At 44.3% G+C, this 19,992-nt stretch overlaps 2 protein-coding genes and 1 long non-coding RNA gene across 5 annotated transcripts; 2 read left to right on the top strand and 1 right to left on the bottom strand.

Annotated features, from left to right (window-relative positions):
• Positions 1 to 4,548: 4,548 nt before the first annotated feature.
• Positions 4,549 to 5,407, top strand: LOC117850033 (uncharacterized). The gene is made up of 3 exons (XR_004639164.2): positions 4,549 to 4,704; positions 4,804 to 4,930; positions 5,160 to 5,407. It is a non-coding gene; the product is annotated as an uncharacterized lncRNA (long non-coding RNA).
• Positions 5,408 to 7,402: 1,995 nt separating this feature from the next.
• LOC117849664 (uncharacterized) lies at positions 7,403 to 10,253 on the top strand. Its single transcript, XM_034731294.1, has 8 exons — positions 7,403 to 7,584; positions 8,200 to 8,312; positions 8,799 to 8,870; positions 8,971 to 9,006; positions 9,110 to 9,155; positions 9,322 to 9,409; positions 9,494 to 9,551; positions 9,869 to 10,253. Exons 1-8 carry the CDS (start codon positions 7,506 to 7,508, stop codon positions 9,917 to 9,919), a joined length of 543 nt encoding a protein of 180 aa, XP_034587185.1. The 5' UTR covers positions 7,403 to 7,505; the 3' UTR covers positions 9,920 to 10,253.
• Positions 10,254 to 11,524: 1,271 nt separating this feature from the next.
• LOC117849662 (endo-1,4-beta-xylanase 1) lies at positions 11,525 to 16,240 on the bottom strand. 3 transcript variants are annotated; one of them, XM_034731292.2, is made up of 4 exons: positions 15,968 to 16,240; positions 15,417 to 15,680; positions 14,396 to 14,950; positions 11,525 to 12,724 (listed from the first exon to the last, which is right to left on the bottom strand). In XM_034731292.2, exons 2-4 carry the CDS (start codon positions 15,534 to 15,536, stop codon positions 11,606 to 11,608), a joined length of 1,794 nt encoding a protein of 597 aa, XP_034587183.1. In that variant the 5' UTR covers positions 15,537 to 15,680; positions 15,968 to 16,240; the 3' UTR covers positions 11,525 to 11,605. The 3 variants fall into 3 exon arrangements, with proteins under 3 accessions (XP_034587183.1, XP_034587182.1, XP_072148899.1); XM_034731291.2 differs by having other exon boundaries at positions 15,963 to 16,237; XM_072292798.1 differs by having other exon boundaries at positions 15,159 to 16,228.
• Between the last annotated feature and the right edge of the window lie 3,752 nt (positions 16,241 to 19,992).

The raw sequence follows: 19,992 nt of genomic DNA on the forward strand, positions 1-19,992 counted from the left end.
ACGGGGCGATGGGCGACAGCGACGGTGATGGAGACGGGACCGGGATGGGACAGGGTTGCGGCGATGGCGATGGAAACGGAGATGGGGATGGGACCGGCACGGCAGCGGTGGGCAACGACGACGGCGATGGCGACAGCGATGGGGATGGGGCAGCTGCGGTGGGTGAGGGCAACGGGGATGGAGCCGGCGCGGCGCAGAGGGAGGAATTGCTAATTTTTGGAAACTGCTAAGTGTTTGAAGAAGATGAAGTATTTGTAGGTGGAACACTTTAGAACCGGTGCTAGCCTTTGCCCGGTTCTAAATTCCTCCATTTAGTACCAGGCAGGACTCCCAACTGGTACTAAAGTTGCTAAATGGCGGGATCTAAAATTAGGGGCATTTAGTATCGGTTCCAGCGTTTGTCCAGTACTAAATTCCTCCATTTAGTATCGGGCATGTTTCCAACCGGTACTAAAGTTGCCAAATCGGCGGGAATTGAAACTGTCCACCTCTAACAGTTTTCATTCCTGCGCACACTATCTTAATTCTAATAAAATGTTTCAATCATTACGATAAGGTTGTCACATGTATATATGTATATATATATATATATGAAATAGTAGAGATAAAAATTTATCACAAATATTAACTAGAGTAAACTACATATGGAATTCATCGTACATATTAAATCTTACATAAAATGAGATACTTAGAACCTAGGATCATCCACATCATGGCCGTTAATCATTGCAACATACAAACTATGATTTATATCGATAATGTCGATTCCTAAAACCCTATTGACATAATCTATTGCATATATTAAGTCTTACATAAATAAAATATTTAGAACATAGGATCGTCCACATCACAACCGTTAATTTGGGAGACAAAAAGATACACTAATCCTAAAATAATGGTACAACATGAGATCTACGAGTCCACCTATTCTGGCTAAATATCATAAATGAATCTTAAAATAATTATCCAAATGTCTTTTTGAAGCGAGTGCCACGTTTTCATAATAGAAATATGGTGGCCCAATAGCCTGTCTAAGTAAAAGACCTGTTCACTGAGCATGGTCCATTTTGGCAATCCAAAACCAACCTTAAGCCGATGGGTCAAGGTCAGTGAACAAATCTCTGCCTGAACCTGCTATTGGCCACCATACTTCTATTATGAAAATCTGGCTCCAAAATATATTTGGAAAACTATTTCAAGATTTTTTTATGATGTTCAACCAGAGTTTGTGGACTTGAAGTTCTTCTGTTCTCCGGTATTGGAGGAGCGGAGGTGTTACATCCATTGCCGGTCCATCTACATCGTATTACGTGAAAAATGGACATAGAGCTTCGTATTAGATAGAGAACTTGACCAATATTAGGTAGGGGAAAGATAGAATAAATGTGTTAATATTATTTAGTCCTCACTCTAAAAAACTCTCCATTCTCCTCATTCTAAAAGATCAACAAGTACTCCATTTGTAATATAAAACTCATTCTAAAAAACTCTTCATCCTCCTTGTTCTAAAAGATCAACAAGCTAGTACTCAAACTCATTCTAAAAAACTCCCCATCACCTCACTCTAAAAGACTCTCCATTCTCCTTGTTCTAAAAGATCAACAAGTACTCCATTTGTAACATAAAACACATTCTTAAAAACTCTCTATTCTCCTTACTCTAATAAAGCAACAAGTACTCCAATTGTAACATAAAACTAGCTAATTCAAAAAAACCTAGAATACTATGACCAGAGGAGGGAGAATGAAGTTGCTAACAGATCTAATGAAGAAGTTGGTCAAGTGAAGAAAAACGAAGCCCGAGCAAATAGTGAGCTTGCTCGGGGAGGAAGCTAAGGAAGCAACTCATTTATATATAGAGCAAATGGTTGATATAGTATCGGCTGGTAGTTTCAACCGGTACTAAATGTTTTCATTTATTACCGGTTGAAGCTACTAGCCGGTACTAAATGGCATTCTCACCATTTAGTACTGGCTGAAGCCACCAGCTGGTACTAAATGGCTTCCTTGGGAATCTAGCTGTCGGTCACGCGGTCCACGTGCCACCATTTAGTACCAGCTGAGGGTCCAAACCGGTACTATAGGGGCTTCGGTGACACTATGTGTGATGACCGGTACTAACACCGCGTGTTAGTACCGGACGAAAAAGTGTCCGATACTAACGCGTTGGACGAATGATCAGTTTTTCAGTAGTTTTAATCATGGGTGGAAGATGTTTCTTATATATATCATGTCTTGGAGTTTACAAGATGTTGTTTATCATTTTGTGCTTCCCGTAACGTGTTTCAAGTGGGAGTTGTAATAAGAAATAGCTTTACACATTCGTGGTTGATGCTGTGGTTGCAATAATGTTATTCCTTTATTTAAAAGTAAATTCGACATTAGACTTTTGGCAATGGCTTTTCGTAGGCCTTCATTTCATTGTTCTAGGTTCATTGTTCTAGGTTGGAAAGAAAACTTGTGGCTGCACCATGTGACCGCAACAGATGGAGCTTTATGCAATCCTTGGATTTGATTCCGAACTCGAAAAGGCTCTTTACTCTTTCAATGGTTAGGTTCATGACTTGGCCCACGCTATAAACGTAATATATTTTAAAACAGAGAGAGTGCGTGAAATTATTTTTCACAATGGCTTTCCCAAAGCCTTCTTCTTATTCTTTTCCATATATTTTTTAAAAAGAGAATCTAAATATTTATTTTCGAAGGATTCAACTAAAAGTTTTCAATTTTTCTTGAAACTACTAATGACATCACATCCCCCATATATACGCAGGCCAAATTATTAGTACTGGATCTAAATTTGGTCATCCTTAGAGGTCTTTTAATTTAGTATCAGGTGTACTAATATCTATACATTAGTACCGACTGATGTTAACACCTGGTACTAATGTTTCTCCATGCTTTAGAGCCAGCTGGTGTTACCACCCAGTACTAAAGGATCCTCCACAGATAAATTCAAAAGGAAAGAATCTCTTACCTAAGTTAGATACGTGGTGTAGGTGGATGGTAAGAAAGCTACAAGTCAAACAAGAGGTCATGGATTTAAATCTCACGTACCATACACGTGTATATATATTTCGCACGAAAAATTTTGTTGTAGCTTGCGACATGCGTTATGTGGGCAGGTCTCCGTATGAATTTAATTTTTTTAATAATTCTTTGGATGGACCACTATTTAGTACCGGTTGGTGTTGGTAACTTTTAATACCGGGTCAGGAACCCAGTACTAAAGATCTATACTTTTAGTCTCAGTTTTGGTGTATCGTTTCTAAAACTGAGACTAAAGAGGGTTTTGGAATCGGTACTAAAACTGTATTGTTCCACTACTCCGCAGACCATCATCACAGCCGGCTCCAAACCCCCCTTCACCGTCGGTTTCGGATCCATCATATAAAGGTCAGCGGTGATGGGGCCGAGGAGGCGGACCTAGAATCTGCGGTGAAGGCCTATTAAAAAACAAAAAAAATTACGCTACATGGCCGCTACACACCTCGGTCGTGCACTGCCTCGCCAGATCCGGTCGGTTGCACCTTGCCGGATCTTGCCGCTGGCTGCCGACTGCCGCGGCCCTGCCGGATCCAGCACGGAGAGAGAGAGAGAGAGAGAGAGAGAGAGAGAGAGAGAGAGAGAGCGAGAGGCGTACCAGTGGAGAGGAAGCCGAGGCCGTACTGCCGGAGCCGCCCTCCGTTGAGGCCGCGTCGCCGCAGCTGTAGCCCGAGCCTACCGTCCGCGCCCGCCGTCGCTGCCGCTGCACCTCGCTCCGCCGCTGCTCCCCACTACCAGTGAGGGGCGAGCGGAGGGGGAAGGGGAGGGGCAACAAAGGGGCGGAGGGTGGTAGCTAGGGGGCGAGAGGGAGGGCCGGTAGGAGAGGAGGGAGGGAGGGAGAAGGCCGGCGGCGGGAGAGGAAGGGGTCGAGAGGAGGGGGCGGTGGCAGGAGATGAAGGGGAGAGAGAGGGACGGCGTGCGGGGTAGGTGCGGGGAGAGGGGGTTGGCGGACTCATCAACTGGAAAGGATTAAAATTTCGGGTTCGCCTCCCTCTTCACCGCCGGTTTGTTATACAAGCCGGCGGTGATGGTGATATTATTTTCACCGTGGGTTTTGATGTCCCACAGCTCCATTTGTTGTAGAATAGCTATATCACCGCAGGTTTACCTAAAACCGGTGGTGATAACAAGATCTGTAGTAGTGTTCGGTACTGGGATTTTATGTTTCATCTGCAGTGAGGGAAGAACAGATATCTAGACCATCTGACTCCGATTAGCCATGCATTGTCGACAATTAAGAAGAAAGAAACAAGAACACTCTAGCTGTTTGTTGTTCTGCTTCCTTCCAAGCATAGGATCTCTCACTTGTTGGTTGATGCCTTAACAGAAGCAAGATAAGTTGTTCCTTGCCACCCCTCGGGCGCTGGCCAAGCCTTTTGAAATTGGAATTTTGGGGCAGCAAAGCATATTCGCTACTTAATGTTTGCACGATAAGCCCCTTTACAATCCCTAGTACGTGCGTGCGTCGCCGTGTCCCTTTACAATCCCTATATATATTGGACATGTCGTAGCGCCGGTTATATCTTCACAGCAATCTTTCAAAGATTGGCCAACACATCTTGGATTGCCTTGTGAGCTCGTCCATTTCAAACTCGCAACTACTAGACTTCAGATCGTCGTCAGATGGACAGCAACAGGAACCGCTCGCAGCCTCCTCCGGGTGAGGATCATCACCACCCCTGTTCATTCTAAGCTCAATCAACCTGCGCACCATGTCATGGTTTCACATTTCAATTTATCCTCCACGGAAATTACCTAGGCTACCCGAGGATGGACGACGCGGAGCAGCAGGGCGGCGGCAAGAAGAAGAAGGGGTGCTGCGGCGGATCGTCGCGGCGCCGCGCGACGTCGGGAAAGCGTGGCGAGGCGAGCTTCATCGAGGGATGGTGCGTCCATTATTAGGCATTGGATCGACATCTCCTTTTCTCAGCTCGTTCTACTCCGCCATTATTGATTCAGAGCTAGCGCATTGTTTTAATTTGGTTCAAGCCCAGCAGCTAGTCTCATGAGATTGTATATTTATTAGTATATGTCTGGCTATCTGATTGGCTTTTCATTGTTTGCCCTTCTTGCATGTGGCGGCCGCGTCCTTCAATCCAATTCTCCATGGATCAGCATCGCCGCGCTCTGCTGCTGCTGGCTCTGCGAGCTCTGCTGCGATTAGCTTGCTGCTCCAAGAACCAAGCTAAGGTGGCGGACTTGTTGTGTGCCAACGCGGAGGCTGGTGTAATACGTCGTAAACCTTTTATTATTTGCTTGTGTGTGTAAGTGTGTGTTCCTCAGCTGGTGTCGTGATGGATGTCAATCGTGGGAATTAAAACAAAAATCTATGAATACAGAGTACGCATTGTGTTTATGTTTTACACATATGTATTGATCAATGTCTCGGGGCACGATGATGAGAAACTAGCTGGCTAGCTTAAGACTTGAGTTATGTCCCGCTTCTTATTCGCAACAGACATTATATTATTACCATTTTCCTGATAAACAGACATTATTATTACAAGTTTTCTTTACATGCATTACAGGGATGTCTATATATAGTCGATTTCTATAAAAATGAAGGAGTTAATTAAGTAAGCTAAAAACGGACGATGCTTGGGCCCTAAACTCCTAAAGTGATGTGCATGCAGTGAGTTCATCGATTTCAAAATCTACCGGCCCATTCTATCGTTTGTGTTCAGAGTTTCTCTCTCCCCCCCCCTTTATATATATATATGTGTATATATATATATACACATATATATACATATGTATGTACTTACTCTACGGCCGGCTATAGAATAGCTTATTCTGTGGTCCAGATCATCCAACACACTAGAATGATTATAATAACTTGAATGGTTTCATACGACATGTAGTCGACTTACTAGAATTGATATCCATTCTTGTATGTCGTAATTTACTATAAATCGGTTGTGCCATAATTTGGACTAGAAGTTACTACAATTATTTAGCGTCAAGATGCTTTTTTTGTTAAATTATGGTACAATCAATTTATAGTAAATTACGACATACAAATCAATTATAGTAAGTCGACTATGTTGTTGTCTGAAACCATTCAATTTATTGTAACCATTCTAGTGTGTTGGATGGGCTCGCCACAGAATAAGCTATTCTATGAGCTCCTGCATTGTTTTGCAAAATAATAACAAAACGTTTATTGATGACATCGTCCTACATTTGAAAAAATTGAATAAAAAACTAGTAAATTAAATTCCAATTTCACCACTATGTTTTGTATATAATAATATCTTCAAATCATGACCATACTTTGGGTGACATTTTTCTAAGAATATTTTTTATTTATCTGAAACATTTTGACTTTTGCAAATATATACTTGAACAAAAGGAATAAATTGGTTGTTTTCTTCAAACATAAGATTAAACATGACAAACAAATAATAGTATATTATGAAAATAAATGAATGTTATGAATATTTGATTGTATACGACAAAAAACAGAATCTGAACATAGCGAACAAATGAATCCACATTGTCGAACAATTTAGTCTATAATGTGAACAAATAATCGAAGATAACAAAAAAAATCATTCACAAAGTGAACAAAATAGCTCCACGTGCGAGTAAATTGTTTTACATAGAGAAGAAATGCATCATATTATTCATATATATGAACAATCTAGTCTGCAAACGAGGACCGGGCAGCTCATTTTTAAAGTAAGTTGTGGATTGAACATCTGAAAAAGAGATGCTATTTGTGTAGACTAAACGGAAGAAAATCTCGCAAATTTTTTTTGAAGTAAAGTTGCTCGCGAAATTAAATATGTATACATGGTGAACAGCTTATCTTGAAAAAATAATTGTAAAATAGAGATAAAGAATAAAATATAAAGAAAAGAAGAATAAAAGAGAAAGGAAATATAAAAGAAAATAAAATTAGGACGAAATGGGAAAAAGAGTAAAGGAAGGGAAATAAAAGAAAAGAGAGGAAAAAGGAGAAGGAGAAGGAAAGGTAAAATACGGAAAGAAAAGAAAACGAAAAGATGAAGAAAAGTGAAAGAAAAAGAAAAGAATAGAAAAGAAAAAAAAACTTGCTATCACAGGCCTAAATCGAGCCATGAGCCCGTTACTTGTGGCGCACCGATGGGCCGCGTAGAGTTTTCTTCTGCCTCTCGTATTATATGGGCCGAGCAAGGAATTTACAAGTCCCAGGCCGATTCTTATGGGCCATATCCCCCGATCCCGTACTCTTGGCCCACCTTAGACCAGCAAGGACGGCTTCTCAAGTTATCAGGCGTCAGATCCAGATCGGACGTACTATAATGGATTCGCTTACGTGCACCCGCTGGTGACGTGGCGAAGGTCAATAGCACAATATCGGGCACCCACGGGGTCATGTCTGAAAAAGACTAGCGGAAAACGCCGCAGGCTCGCTGCTTCCTCCACTTCCATTCTCTGTCGTCGTTCGCCGCCGGGACCCGAGGGAGAGGGAGCGAGATGGGGTTCGTCGGCGACACGGTGGAGTCGATCCGCTCGATGCAGATCCGCCAAGTGCTCACGCAGATCATCAGCCTCGGTGAAGCCCTCTGCCGCAGTCTCCTCTCTTCCTCCCCTGATTGTTTTTCTTTTCCGAGGTCTTCGGTGGTCAGATCAGTGCGTCGGGAGGCGTGTAGCTCGTAAGGTTTGTTGTGAGGTCTTTGCCATGCGAAACTAGTACGATTTCAGTCAGCGGGGCGGGTCTTTTCTCGATTTTTGGTGGGGTTTGGCCGTAAGATCGTAGGAATAGATTTTTTGGATTTTCATGTGGTTCTACTATCTTATCTCTTCAGTTATTCGTCTTAAGAATCATGAGAACGTGAAGAATATAACAGTATCGAATTAGGTGCGACAGCCTCGAAGAACTGAATTGCTATTTTTCTTCATCTCTTTTATTGTTTAGAGTGTGAACTGTGAATGCTGCATATGCTCTCTTGAAGAATTGCTTAGGCTTTTTGTGGGTTAACCTAGAGGCAAGTTGTTGCTCATAGTAATTCTGAGTTGGTAGTATTGTGATATTCAAGAGGGGAGCTGGGGGCACTTTATCCAACTTTGTTAGTAAGGCTGGTGTTTTCCTACAATTTGATGTTTGATTGTCAATTGCAACAGGAGTCTCATTAGGGAGTTTTAACTTTTAAAACATTCCTCTTTGCAGGTATGATTGTTACCTCAGCATTGATCATATGGAAGGGGTTGATAGTTGTGACGGGCAGCGAGTCCCCAGTTGTAGTTGTTCTCTCTGGTAGCATGGAGCCTGGATTTAAAAGGGTTTGTTACCTCTCTACATAACTTGAAAATGGTCTTAGATTCTGTATGCTTTTACCTAACTTGAAAATGTCCTGAGATGCTGTATGCTTTTATGATATTTACATGCTTGACGTGACATAAGTAATAATTTGGTTAACAAAATGTTTTTACTTCTACACGTGGACACTGTAAATTTCAGAAACTGCTACACAAAAGGAGCGTTTCCATTTTATTTTCATATGAATGATTTTGGCGATCTTTAAGTCCTACCGGTTTGCACTAATAGTTTGTCTGCATAGTTTCATTGTCCTTTAGCGTTTTACATATAAAATTCTGGAATCAACTATTACCAGATTTTTTTTAATATTCTTATCATCACTTGTTGGCGGTGTGCTATAGCACATATTATCTAGTATCTACTACTTAATTTTAACGCCAGAGTTCAGTGTAGCAGTACCAGCATCTTTGGCACCGTTATGTCTTAATGATTAATTATCTTCTTTGCAGGGTGATATCCTGTTTTTGCACATGAGCAAAGATCCTATCCGCACAGGAGAAATAGTTGTTTTCAATGTCGACGTGAGTTCTACTGCTTAGCCATGAATTATGTCACTGTAATGTTTGCTCATACAGTTATAAATACAGACACTAAATGCTCATCTGGCTCCCATTTATGTAGGGCCGTGAAATTCCAATTGTACACCGTGTGATTAAGGTAATGCGTTTTGAGTTCTTCACTTCAATTGATCGAATTTAAACTAGATTATAGTTTTATTCGTTTTTTCTTGCTCAGTTTGAATTTTCTCCTCTCTGTATAGGTCCATGAACGGCAGGACACTAAAGAAGTGGACATCCTCACCAAAGGTATACCCTTTCTTTCAGTTTGAATGACTATAATTTTTTCATTTTTCTTTTCTGATTATACTACCACCTGTTATTGTGTAATCCTGACAATAATCAACGGCTATTTGTATGATGTACTGTGATTGTGATTGCAATGTTCTTTTTACCTTACCAATGTGACTTTCAGGTGACAATAATTTTGGGGATGACCGACTATTGTATGCACATGGGCAGCTTTGGCTCCAGCAACACCACATAATGGGACGAGCTGTGGGGTGAGTTCAACTTATACAACACGCATCTGTCCTTATGCCTACTGGAAACAGTTTGACTTATCATACATTTTACAATGCAAACAGCTATCTTCCATATGTCGGATGGGTTACAATTATCATGACTGAGAAACCATTCATTAAGGTATGGTCTTTCTTCTGGTTTATATATTGATTGGCCGGATAACTAGTGTAGGGCTGTAGGCTAGAGATGAAACCCAACGAGCACCACACAAACCAATGTCGAATCTGAGTGTAGCAACACAAACCCAATGAAGAGCATATTCTGTTGATCTGAAAATATTGTGATTATGTTGAGGGAACTGCTCATGCATTCATCTTAGTAATGTATATTAGGCAAAGGCAAGTGCACGTTGTCCGTTTTAGTCCTCATATTAAACAATAATGTTGTGGCTCGCTGTCATTGGAAGGTCTGCTGATCGATGTTTTGTCTTGCTGCAGTACCTTCTGATTGGCGCACTGGGCCTGCTGGTCATAACATCAAAAGAGTAAAGATGTCAAACTTCCGCAGCATGTAGATTTTGCTCTTGTGGTGCAACAGCATAGAGCAGTGGCTGACCAAAAGGCTTTAAGAGAATCTGTTCTGTACTTCACCATGTATCAAATGAGAAGATTTCTTTGTCTATTTGGCAGGCGCCTGCCCTCTAATTGGATAGCCAGATCTCATGCAGCATCCACTTTTCCGTAGTTACAGACTAGTTGATGAATTGAATCAGCTGTTGGTTGTTGCATTTGATGAAGTTGACTCTTCATGACTTAATTACAGGAAAAATGCCTTGTACACCAACAGCCATGCTGAATACCAAAGGAAATTTTAAATTTCTAAGAGAGCATCTGTAGCAGATCCCCAATAACCTCATACTTCAAAAAACTGTCGCTACTGGGTTTTGGGGTGCCATAGCAGGTTTCCAATAGCTTTCCTAGTTCCCATATTTGTTTGGTGGCCATAAAAAACCAGCCCTCTTGTCCAAAAAGGAAAAGAAAAATACCGCCCCAAGCTTGGGCCATCCTCCCAAGTCCCACCAAACAAGCCGAGCACGCTCTGGCGAGACTTGTAGCAGCCCGGGATGAACAGTAGTATCTCGCGGGAGCAAGAAAACTACTCCTGGTATAGTGTGTGATTATTACATGTGATTTAAAGCATTAAACTAGTTTTTTTGTTGCAACCAATGATACAGTAAGGTTTGTAATGTCGGATCTTATTGTGTAAATTGCAGTACCAACTGACAGTATTGCCGTTTTTTAACCGTCTATAGAAGCTTTTTTGTAGTAGTCATGTTTTCTTGCAGCATTGGGAATATCACAAAGAAACTAGAGCAGGCGGAAAGATAATCCACATGTATTTAAAACAAGGAATAGCCCGTTTACTTTATTTGACTCTATTAGACTCGACCAATACAATACATCACTCGTACAATACCCATCATAAAACATTGGGGGGCTCTCATTTTGATCCAAATCTCGCTATCCAAACAGGTCCATCTTGATGAGAACCTTGTTTGTGCGGGGGGAATCGAATTGGTAGGATCTAGCCATCAAATCAATCAGTGCAAGTAATATTCGTATAGGTACTCCATAAGATAATCATTGGTTTAATAGGTAGTCAGACATCCATGTCCAGCATGAGAGCCGCGTCCCCTTTTGTCGACGTTGATTATTAATGCGAATTAAACCGTGAACACATAGAACCGAGTATAATCAAGCGAATTATTAATGCACTAGATTTCATTTATGAACTAAATGCATTTTTACTTATGTGGCACTCTTAGGGGGCGTTTGTTCCCTTTGTTTATTTTTAGCACGTGTCACATCGAATATTTAGATACTAATTAGGAATATTAAACGTAGACTATTTATAAAATCCATTACATAAGTGGAGGCTAAATGGCGAGACGAATCTATTAAGCCTAATTAATTTATCATTAGCAAATGTTTCCTGTAGCATCACATTGTCAATTTATGGACTAATTAGGCTTAATAGATTCGTCTTGCCGTTTAGCCTCCACTTATGTAATGGGTTTTGTAAATAGTCTACGTTTAATACTCCTAATTAGTATCTAAACATTTGATGTGACGGGTGCTAAAAATAAGCAGGAGTAACCAAACCAGGCGTTAGAAACATAAACATGAAACTTTACATTGAGAATAGTCTAAGACAATCATTGGTTTAATAGCTAGTCAGACATCCATGTCCAGCACGAGCGCCGCGTCCCCTTTGTCGACGGTGAATGCCTTGAGCATCTTCCCGGCCGCCGTGGTGACCTGCGCCACGTAGGTGCCATGGAAGCCCCTGAACCTGAACTGCCCGTCGCCGTCGAGGCGCCCTCGCGCGTCGGTGGTCCACTCATTCCGGAGCTCGACGAACCTCTGCCCGGCGCCGTTGACGGTGCCGTCGGCGTTGACGAGGGCGGCGTCCGGGCGCCACATGTGGCCCTGCATGAACCCCCAGAACACGACCCCCTCCACAGCCGGGTGCGCGTACGCCTCCCGGAGCACCACCTCGAGGTCGTCGGCGCGGAGCGCCTCGTCGGGCTCGCACACGTCGAGCTCGGTGATCCAGACGGGCAGGCCCGTGGCGGCGGAGAGCTTGTCGAGCGCGTCGCAGATGACCTCCCCGACGGGGTTGCTGACGTGACCCTGCAGCCCGATCCCGCCCACCTGCGCGCCGCCGCGCTGGAGCTCTGCGATCAACTCCACGTACTTCTCCGGCGTCGCGTTGGGGTCGTTGCCGCACTCGACGTTGTAGTCGTTGACGAAGAGCGCGGCGCCGGGGTCGAGCCGCGCCGCCTCCCGGAACATGAGCGGCGCGACGGCGTCGCCGAGGCGGTCGCGGAAGAAGCGGCCGTGGAGCATCTCGTTGTTGACGTCGTAGTGCGGGAACCGGCCGGCGTAGCGTCCGAGGAGGCCCCGGACGCGGGACTCCACGGCGGCCGCGAGCTGGTCCCGGTCGCCGGCGGGGATGTCCTTGATCCACTGCTGGACGTCGCCGTCGACGGCCCAGAAGATGCAGTGGCCGCGCACGGGCTTCCCGGCGCGGTCGCAGAAGTCGAGGAGGCGGTCGGCGTCGGCGTAGTTGAGCTGGCCCCGCTGCGCCTCCGTCCAGTACCACTTGAGCTCGTTCTCGAAGACGGCCCAGTCGAAGTGGGTGGTGAAGAAGTCCACGAAGGCCGGGATCTTGATCACCTCGCAGTTGATGCAGCTGCCCAGCGGGAAGGCGTTGTCCAGCTGCACCACGCGCACCGACGCCCCCGCCGACGCCGCGCTTGCGCACCTGAGGACCACGTCGCGCTTGCGCACCTGATGCAAACATTCACGGTTACAAGTGTCAACTCGAGGGGATGCCGTAGTACAATGTATTCTTTTTCCTGCAGGATTTAGTTCAAATCTGTACTGATCGAATTCCAAGGTTTTTCGATCCAAAGTAAAAGCCTTGCCAAGCATGCCTCGTTCTTTTTCTGACTCTAGTTAATCTTTGAGCACAGTACGCAATTCAATCAGCGAACGGTTGCATGCTAACATCAGCGTAACTGTAGAAGTGACAAGATGGTGAGAACTTTTGTTAGATATGAATTATTACTCCTACTTATAAAATAGTACCGCTACCGTACTGACTGACAGCGACTCCTGGGATACATAATGCATATGCGTACTGATTAGGGCTGGATATATACGTGCCGGTGCGGCAGCCAGCGGTAGGCCTGGATAAACGTCACTTTCTCCATGCGGCCGGCGAAGCCGAAGCGCAACACGGTAGGCATCAGGGGAAAAAAAAAATGAAAAACAATGCTTACGGGGCGCCAACTTTTGAACCGCGCGCGCTGCGGGCATATCGCTCCGTGCCACGCAACTGCAGTCGTGGCGAACCCCAAGAACAACGAGATACCAAGACAAGTGGCAACGGTGTTAATCGACCAAATGTACTATATCGGGTAGCTCCTCCGTCCACATCTCGTGTGCACATCATCCATTGTTCTTGGGTAAAATCCATTGGTTCAAAAATTTGAATATTGACGGCAGCTTGAATGTATTTTTGGAGTTAAACTATCACAAGTGGTTCATCAGTGCCACTGTACCTACTTTTTTCTGGTTAAATAAGCTAGCTATATATATATGATGACATATGACCTGACGGACCAAAGTAAGGGTGGATTAATATGTTTGGTTCATCCATTGATGTACAGTACACTCTTTGACATATGCAGCAATGTTTAATATAACGATAGGTCTGTTAGGTATGTGTCTTATATGTAAGTATCTTTACAAGATTCTCGATTGATGATTAAAACTTTCCTATAGGGCTTCTCTAAGTGCTATAGAGAAGTGGGTGTGCCTTCTTCTTTCAAAATAAATCAACGGTTAGATGGATATCACGTAAGAAAGATGGATTACCAGTAAAGGTCATCATACAGCCACAAAGTGGATGCAGTTGTGTGCCTTTTTCCCATTATCATGGAGGTTTTGAATAAACATCTAGTGTGTGAATATATTTTAGGTTTCGGCGACAAAGTTATCATAGAACGTATCATCTTGCTTCTCATGCGTGAAGTCTCATCAATTCATTTTTTTCTTCACAAAAATTAAGTTTTTTGTAATATGTTCATATTTTTGTATGATATATTTTAAAATCATTTGATTTTTTTGGTTTTTGCAGAAACAGAACCTCTGCTCTTGTGGACTTATTAGTTTTTCCCCGGGTATGTACTACTTTTAGTTGCCCCGCACCATGTGTCAAATTAAATCCGTGCGAAGAACGCACTAAGCTACTGATCTCGTTCTATTTGCAAACTTACCTTGGATTATCGTGTCGATGCCCGGCCTGAACGTTAGTTGAAAAAGGAAGAAAGAACATTCCCTCAAAAACCAAAAAAAAGAAAAGGAAGAAAGAGCATAGATACGGTGGTCAAAGCTAGCCACCCAGCAGGTGGTCCTTTCAACGTAGTAGCAAAGCAACGCGTGCTCTGTGCTCACCTTGTCCGTCTTGTCCTTGAGGTGGCTGAAGCGAGCCTTGCGGTCGGTGGCGATGATCCGGAGGTCCATGACCTTGACATCGACGCCGGCCGGCGCCCCATGCACGCGAACAACCGCCGCGCCGCGGGGGCTCTCCTCCCTGAGCCGGAACGCGCCCTTGATCTCCGCCCACCTGCCGGGCTCGGCGCAGACCGCGCCGCCGTCGACGACGCGGCTCCCGTCGCCGTCGCCGCCCACGCGGATGCTGACACGAACGGGGTGGCCTGCTCCGTCCTCCTCCTCCTCCGCCGCCGCTTGGCCGGCGACGCTGATCCAGCCGGCGACGCGGTACGTGACGCGGGGCTTGAGCGCGCCCGGGGCGATCGCCTGGCACAGGCCGTCGTCCTCGCCGGCGCGGCCCGCGGCGAGGACGTACCGGCCGCTGGGCTCGTGGCCGTGCTGCCCAACGGCCGCCGCCGTGGGGAGCCTCGCCGGGTCGTCCTCGTGGTGCAGGGACAGCGCCGTGCCCGCGCCGCAGGGAGCCCAGCCGACGGCGTTCACCTCAAACACGACGTCCTGCAGGCGGTCGACACGCACGAGGACGAGGTGAGTGCGCGCACGAGACGAAACAAACCAAGTGAGACAAGTGTGAGCTCGCACTGGACACGAGAAGACGTGACAGTGCGGCGGAGGAAACGGAGCTGCGGCATGTACGTTTTGCCCGTGCGACAAAATACAGCAGGCTATAGCTTTGGCACGTACGTCTACGTGTACGTATACGTACCTGGTGAGTGCAGGCCATGGTAGGCGACGATGATCGGCGGCGAGGCAGCTAGAGAATGGAGCCGGGAGTTTGGTATTGGGACGGAAGGGGAGCTTGTTTGCTCGTGATTGGTTTTGCATACGTGGTGAGCTGATTGAGGAGACGGGTCGAGGCAGCTGCCGTATTTAAAGGCATCCGGCCGCCATATCGTGGCAGAAAAAAATTATACCGCTAGCTACTTGCTTGCAATGCAACAATGTGTAGCCAAGAGCAACTTACCCCCATTGAATTGTTGAAAGTTGAAAGAACAAACTGCAATGAGGTATGCCATGAACATCTCCCTCCCTCCCTCTCCCCTGATTTTTTTGAGTCGCGGTGAAGCAAACGCAGCACTCTCATTGGCCCGATTATATTTATAGAGAAGATAATTATTGACACTTCAGAAACAAATGGGAGTTTTTAAATCTTCTGATATCTCGGTGTACCCTTCTCCGATCCACAAGTAGTAGCGGCCATCTGTGCAATATATAGATACCATCTCAACTGGAAAAGCAAACCAAGAGCTTTAGTCTCCAAATTATTGGATAGCACGGCCATAAATTATTCCATACAATCAAGAACACTGGATGGAAATAACTGATATGAACTAATTAATTAGTATTAAACTAAAGCCAAGGTCGTGGATGCATAACAAATAATTTTGATTCTAGGAATTACACAGATCAAAATGTTCCGTAGGATTACAGAGTTATATACACACATACAATCAAGAACTGCTATGAAAGTAAAGATTGGTCGTGGATATATAAGAAACAGTATCAATACCACACCATGGAGTTAGCATGCAGCAGATGGAGTATGTACAAAGTATGTACTTCACGGCGCCGCCGATTGCATGCAAGTTGCAGCCGCCATCGTCGTGGCTGCATGGTTGGGGAGACGATGATGCATGATGCACTTGGTTGTGGCGTGGGGCGTCCCCAAAAATCCATGTGCATGGCTTCAAGCCACGGATAGTGGCTAAAAGCAAAAGCACATAGCTAGCATATATGTGCGCGTACCCAAGTATATATGGAGTTTCACCGGAACGTCGCTCTCTCCTTGCTGACGTGCATTGCCCAGTTTATAGTGTTGTGGTTGGGAAGGGACAATTAAGCCGCCCCCGGCCGTGTAGGAAAAGCAACCGGACCAGGTGAGTCGGAGCTTTGGTTGGTGCAGTGGAAACTGAGCATTGGTCCTATCCCTTAGTACCGGTTGATTTTTGATACATTAGTACCGGGTCTAACGGCTAATTCCTCAGGAGCCCCCCGTAACCCCCTTTAGTACTGTTTGGGAGCTCCACCCGGTCTGCCGCCCCCTCTATCTTCCTCTCTCTCTCTGTCCTCTCCCTCTCCCCCGCCTCCTTAATTATCCGCTCCCCCTCCCCTCCCTCTCCCGCCACCGCTGCCCCTCCCCTTCCCCCTTTGCTCGCCCCTCACTGGCAGTGAGGAGCGACAGCGGGGTGAGGTGCAGGGCGCGCGGAGGTGCTCGACGACGCGCGGGGGAGCGGCAGCCAGCTGGAGGCGACGGGGCGCAGGGGTGCGGCGGCGGGGCACAGGTATTTTCTTTGTTTTTTTGCTCCACGGCTGACAGCGGCGGGCAACGGGAGGACGGCGGGAGGGCAGCGGGGGCCGGGCGGGAGGAATGGTGGTAGGAGGGCGGCGGCGGGGGCCAGGCAGGAGGGTGGTGGGGGCTGGGCGGGAGGGCGGCGAGATTTCTATTTTTATTTTTTTAATACCCCTTTAGTACCGAAGTAACAGTACCAGTTGCACAACCGGTTCTAAAGGGGAGGTTACAAACTGGTACTGAATGCCCTTTCCCCAGTAGTGACTATAGCTCCAGCTTTGCATTATTGGTCGATCATGGGCTATATTTGAGCAACCAATACTCGCTTTGCTCTAAAATGTGTTATTTTAGAGTTCAAAATTTATCCCATAAAAAGTGCATTCATAAATTTTAAACGAGTTTAAGTGGACCCACACACTAACTTTAGCAATCCTCACGAGTCACGAGCTTATTAATTCGGACCTGCTAGCGTCCGAACGTCCGATGGAAAATTTCCCATCGGATGGTACATCGCAACATGAAGAACCAGAAACTGCAACATTATAAATTACCTTTTGCAACAACTAGAAATAATAATATCGGATCTCATGAGATTCTAAGAAAACAAATTCCCACCGCAAAAGATGGAGAGTGTTTCGTGCAACATATGATCCAAAATCCCCTTTTTTTCCTCTAGGAAATAGAACCTCATAACCTAGATATCGAGACATCCGAGGACACCTCGTGCAACCTCAAAAAACGACTAATGCAACAAAAAAACATCACTTGTTGCAATATGAACAAGAAAATTCTATTGCAACATCAAGGGGAAAAAAATCCGTTGCAACATATACAACATAACTATGCAACATTTTCAAATCGCTATTGCAACATCTTCAAATCTCTAGTGCAACATGGAGTCAGGCCACATCATCGTTGGCTTCTGCTACCACACCATGTCGCCATGTCCAGCATGTATTTGAAGTGGTTATCTCAGGGATGCTTGTGTTGTGGAGTCGCTGCCTCTTCGACGGCATACGGCGCGGCTTCGGCTGTGATTAATCGGGTTGGGCGATGTTGGGGAGGCGGATAGGTGCTGCAAGGGAAGTAGCTGCGAGCACAACTGGCAGTGATGGCCAGGTAGCGCGATGCAAGGGAGGAAGCTGCGAGTGTTGTTGCGCGTTGATGACGAGGAGGTAGTGCGATGTGGGGGAGGCAGCTGCAAGTGCCGCTTCTAGAGGTGATGAGGCAGTGCGGGGGTGGGAGCTGCAAGGGGCGAGCGCCGCCACCTGTAAGGCAGCTGCTAGCGCTGCCACCGATTGAATGAGTGAGCTGCGAGCTACAACCTTGCCAGAATCTATTGACTGTGTGGATTGAATGAACGAGAGGAGCACGAGAGAATGAAAGGATAAGAACGCGTGAAAAATGTTTGGTGGAGAGACATCCTACTTTTTTCTGGATGGGCTGGTGTCCGATATTTCCACCGCGCGTCGGACGGCTGGCTGACCTGTAGCATTACCGTTATTAATTGGAAGCCTATCAAGGCTCCCTCTAATTATGTGTGCTTACTTAAGCCAGTTCGGACATCAAAGACAACTAAACAATAATTAGGAGCATGCATGACATTTTCCATACTCACTATTTTGTCTCAAACTTTCTAGAAAAATACTTTATTATGAGATGGAGGAAGTAGGTGTGTATATTTAATGGTATTTTGACCAGGTAATAATTGCATGGTTTATTATTTAGTTTATTTCTATCAAGGCATATTTTGATTCGGGAAAAGTCAAATTTTACAAATTTTGACCAATAATTAGTTAAATTATAAGCATATTTAGTGTATAAATTTTGCATCAACATATTTATACTCAAAGTCATTTTAAGATGATATTGACTATTTAGTAATTGACATTATATTTTAAGAGAAATTGAGAGTCAAATCTACTTTGAAAGATTTTTCCCCATTTGAAATATTGCTATCATTTATGAAGGCATAACTTGTAAGTTCATATTACTATCTCCACCGTGCTGGTTACCTCCATGCATGTGCAATCTTACTATTAGTAAGTGGACATTCCTTTTGAAGCCTCCACATGACGCTACCTATGATCCTAGGTGGACACTCTAAAAAGAGAGAGAAATTATAAATTTTTTTCAAAAAAGCAAAAACTCTTGCCATCAACCAAGTAGACTCAAATCATCGTAGCTACTGGATCTATTATTTTTTTCTAAAAATTACCCACTTCCATTATGAAAATAGGTTAAAGTAACCCCTAAATCTATATTTGGATCACCTACCTCTCCCATTAAATACAATAAACTAAAGTAATCCCCTGACCTTTATTTAAATTATCCACTTATTCAATTATAAAAAATTGAAATAACCCCCAAAATGTGCATCTAAATTGCCCACCACTAACATTATAAAAAATAATTTAAAGTAAACCCTTAAATTTGCATATGAATTATCCACATATGCCACATTATTAAAAATAACATGAGGTAACTCTAAATCTAAATCCAAATCACCTTCATTAAAAATATCTCGAGTGCACCAATATATAATTTTAAATTATATATTTCTTATGCTATTGGTATAGAAAAATAATAATTAAGGTATGTACATTGATGTGTGAGAGGAAGTGATGAGAATATGGATTTTTTATGGTAAAAATATAGCTCACACTTATGGTTTATTAAATAATCTAAGCGCATAATAGTGATGCAAAGTGCATCATAAATATGGCTGAAAATATTATAAAGTAATTAATAATTAAAGTATGTCACAATTGGGTAAAGATAATAACTACTCCCTCCATCCTTTAATATATGACGTTGGCTAGCTCAAAAATGAACTAACCAACGTCATATATTAGCGGACGGAGGTAGTATATATCTATATAAATATCATGATAGAATATTTAACAAATGAGAGAGTTCAAGGTAACAGTTATGATGGTTAGCTATGTGCTCTTTTTTTTTTAATTGGAGACTCCGAATTAATCCTCGCTCTTTCTCTTTCCCTTTCTTTCCTTCCTCATTTTCCTCTTCCTTTACTCTCTTTTATTCTTCCTCTCTTGCAAACATGACTAAAATTGTAGGAGAGACTCAAGGGAGGCTGCATTGCGTACAGAGCTGTAGGAGGGCCTTGAGCCCCAGCCGCCCCGCTCCTGCGTGCGAGCGACCGTTTCGATTTGGGAGTGGATGGAGGCGTGTGTTGAACGGCCAATTCATAGTTCATATAAGCTAGCCGCGTCCACATCCATGGAAC

The sequence above is a fragment of the Setaria viridis genome, chromosome 3 (genome assembly GCF_005286985.2).
Source record: "Setaria viridis chromosome 3, Setaria_viridis_v4.0, whole genome shotgun sequence".
Taxonomy (NCBI): Eukaryota; Viridiplantae; Streptophyta; class Magnoliopsida; order Poales; family Poaceae; genus Setaria; species Setaria viridis.

Excerpts from the sequence above, each read along its gene's own strand:
- LOC117849662 (XM_034731292.2), bottom strand. The coding sequence starts at position 15,536 with ATGAGAGTGCTGCGTTTGCTTCACCGCGACTCAAAAAAATCAGGGGAG. Across the intron at positions 14,951-15,416 it reads CTTTCAACAATTCAATGGGG|GACGTCGTGTTTGAGGTGAA; the intron begins GTAAGTTGCTCT and ends GACCGCCTGCAG. Across the intron at positions 12,725-14,395 it reads TCAAGGACAAGACGGACAAG|GTGCGCAAGCGCGACGTGGT; the intron begins GTGAGCACAGAG and ends TGTTTGCATCAG.
- LOC117849664 (XM_034731294.1), top strand. The coding sequence starts at position 7,506 with ATGGGGTTCGTCGGCGACACGGTGGAGTCGATCCGCTCGATGCAGATC. Across the intron at positions 8,313-8,798 it reads TGGAGCCTGGATTTAAAAGG|GGTGATATCCTGTTTTTGCA; the intron begins GTTTGTTACCTC and ends TCTTCTTTGCAG. Across the intron at positions 9,410-9,493 it reads ATAATGGGACGAGCTGTGGG|CTATCTTCCATATGTCGGAT; the intron begins GTGAGTTCAACT and ends CAATGCAAACAG.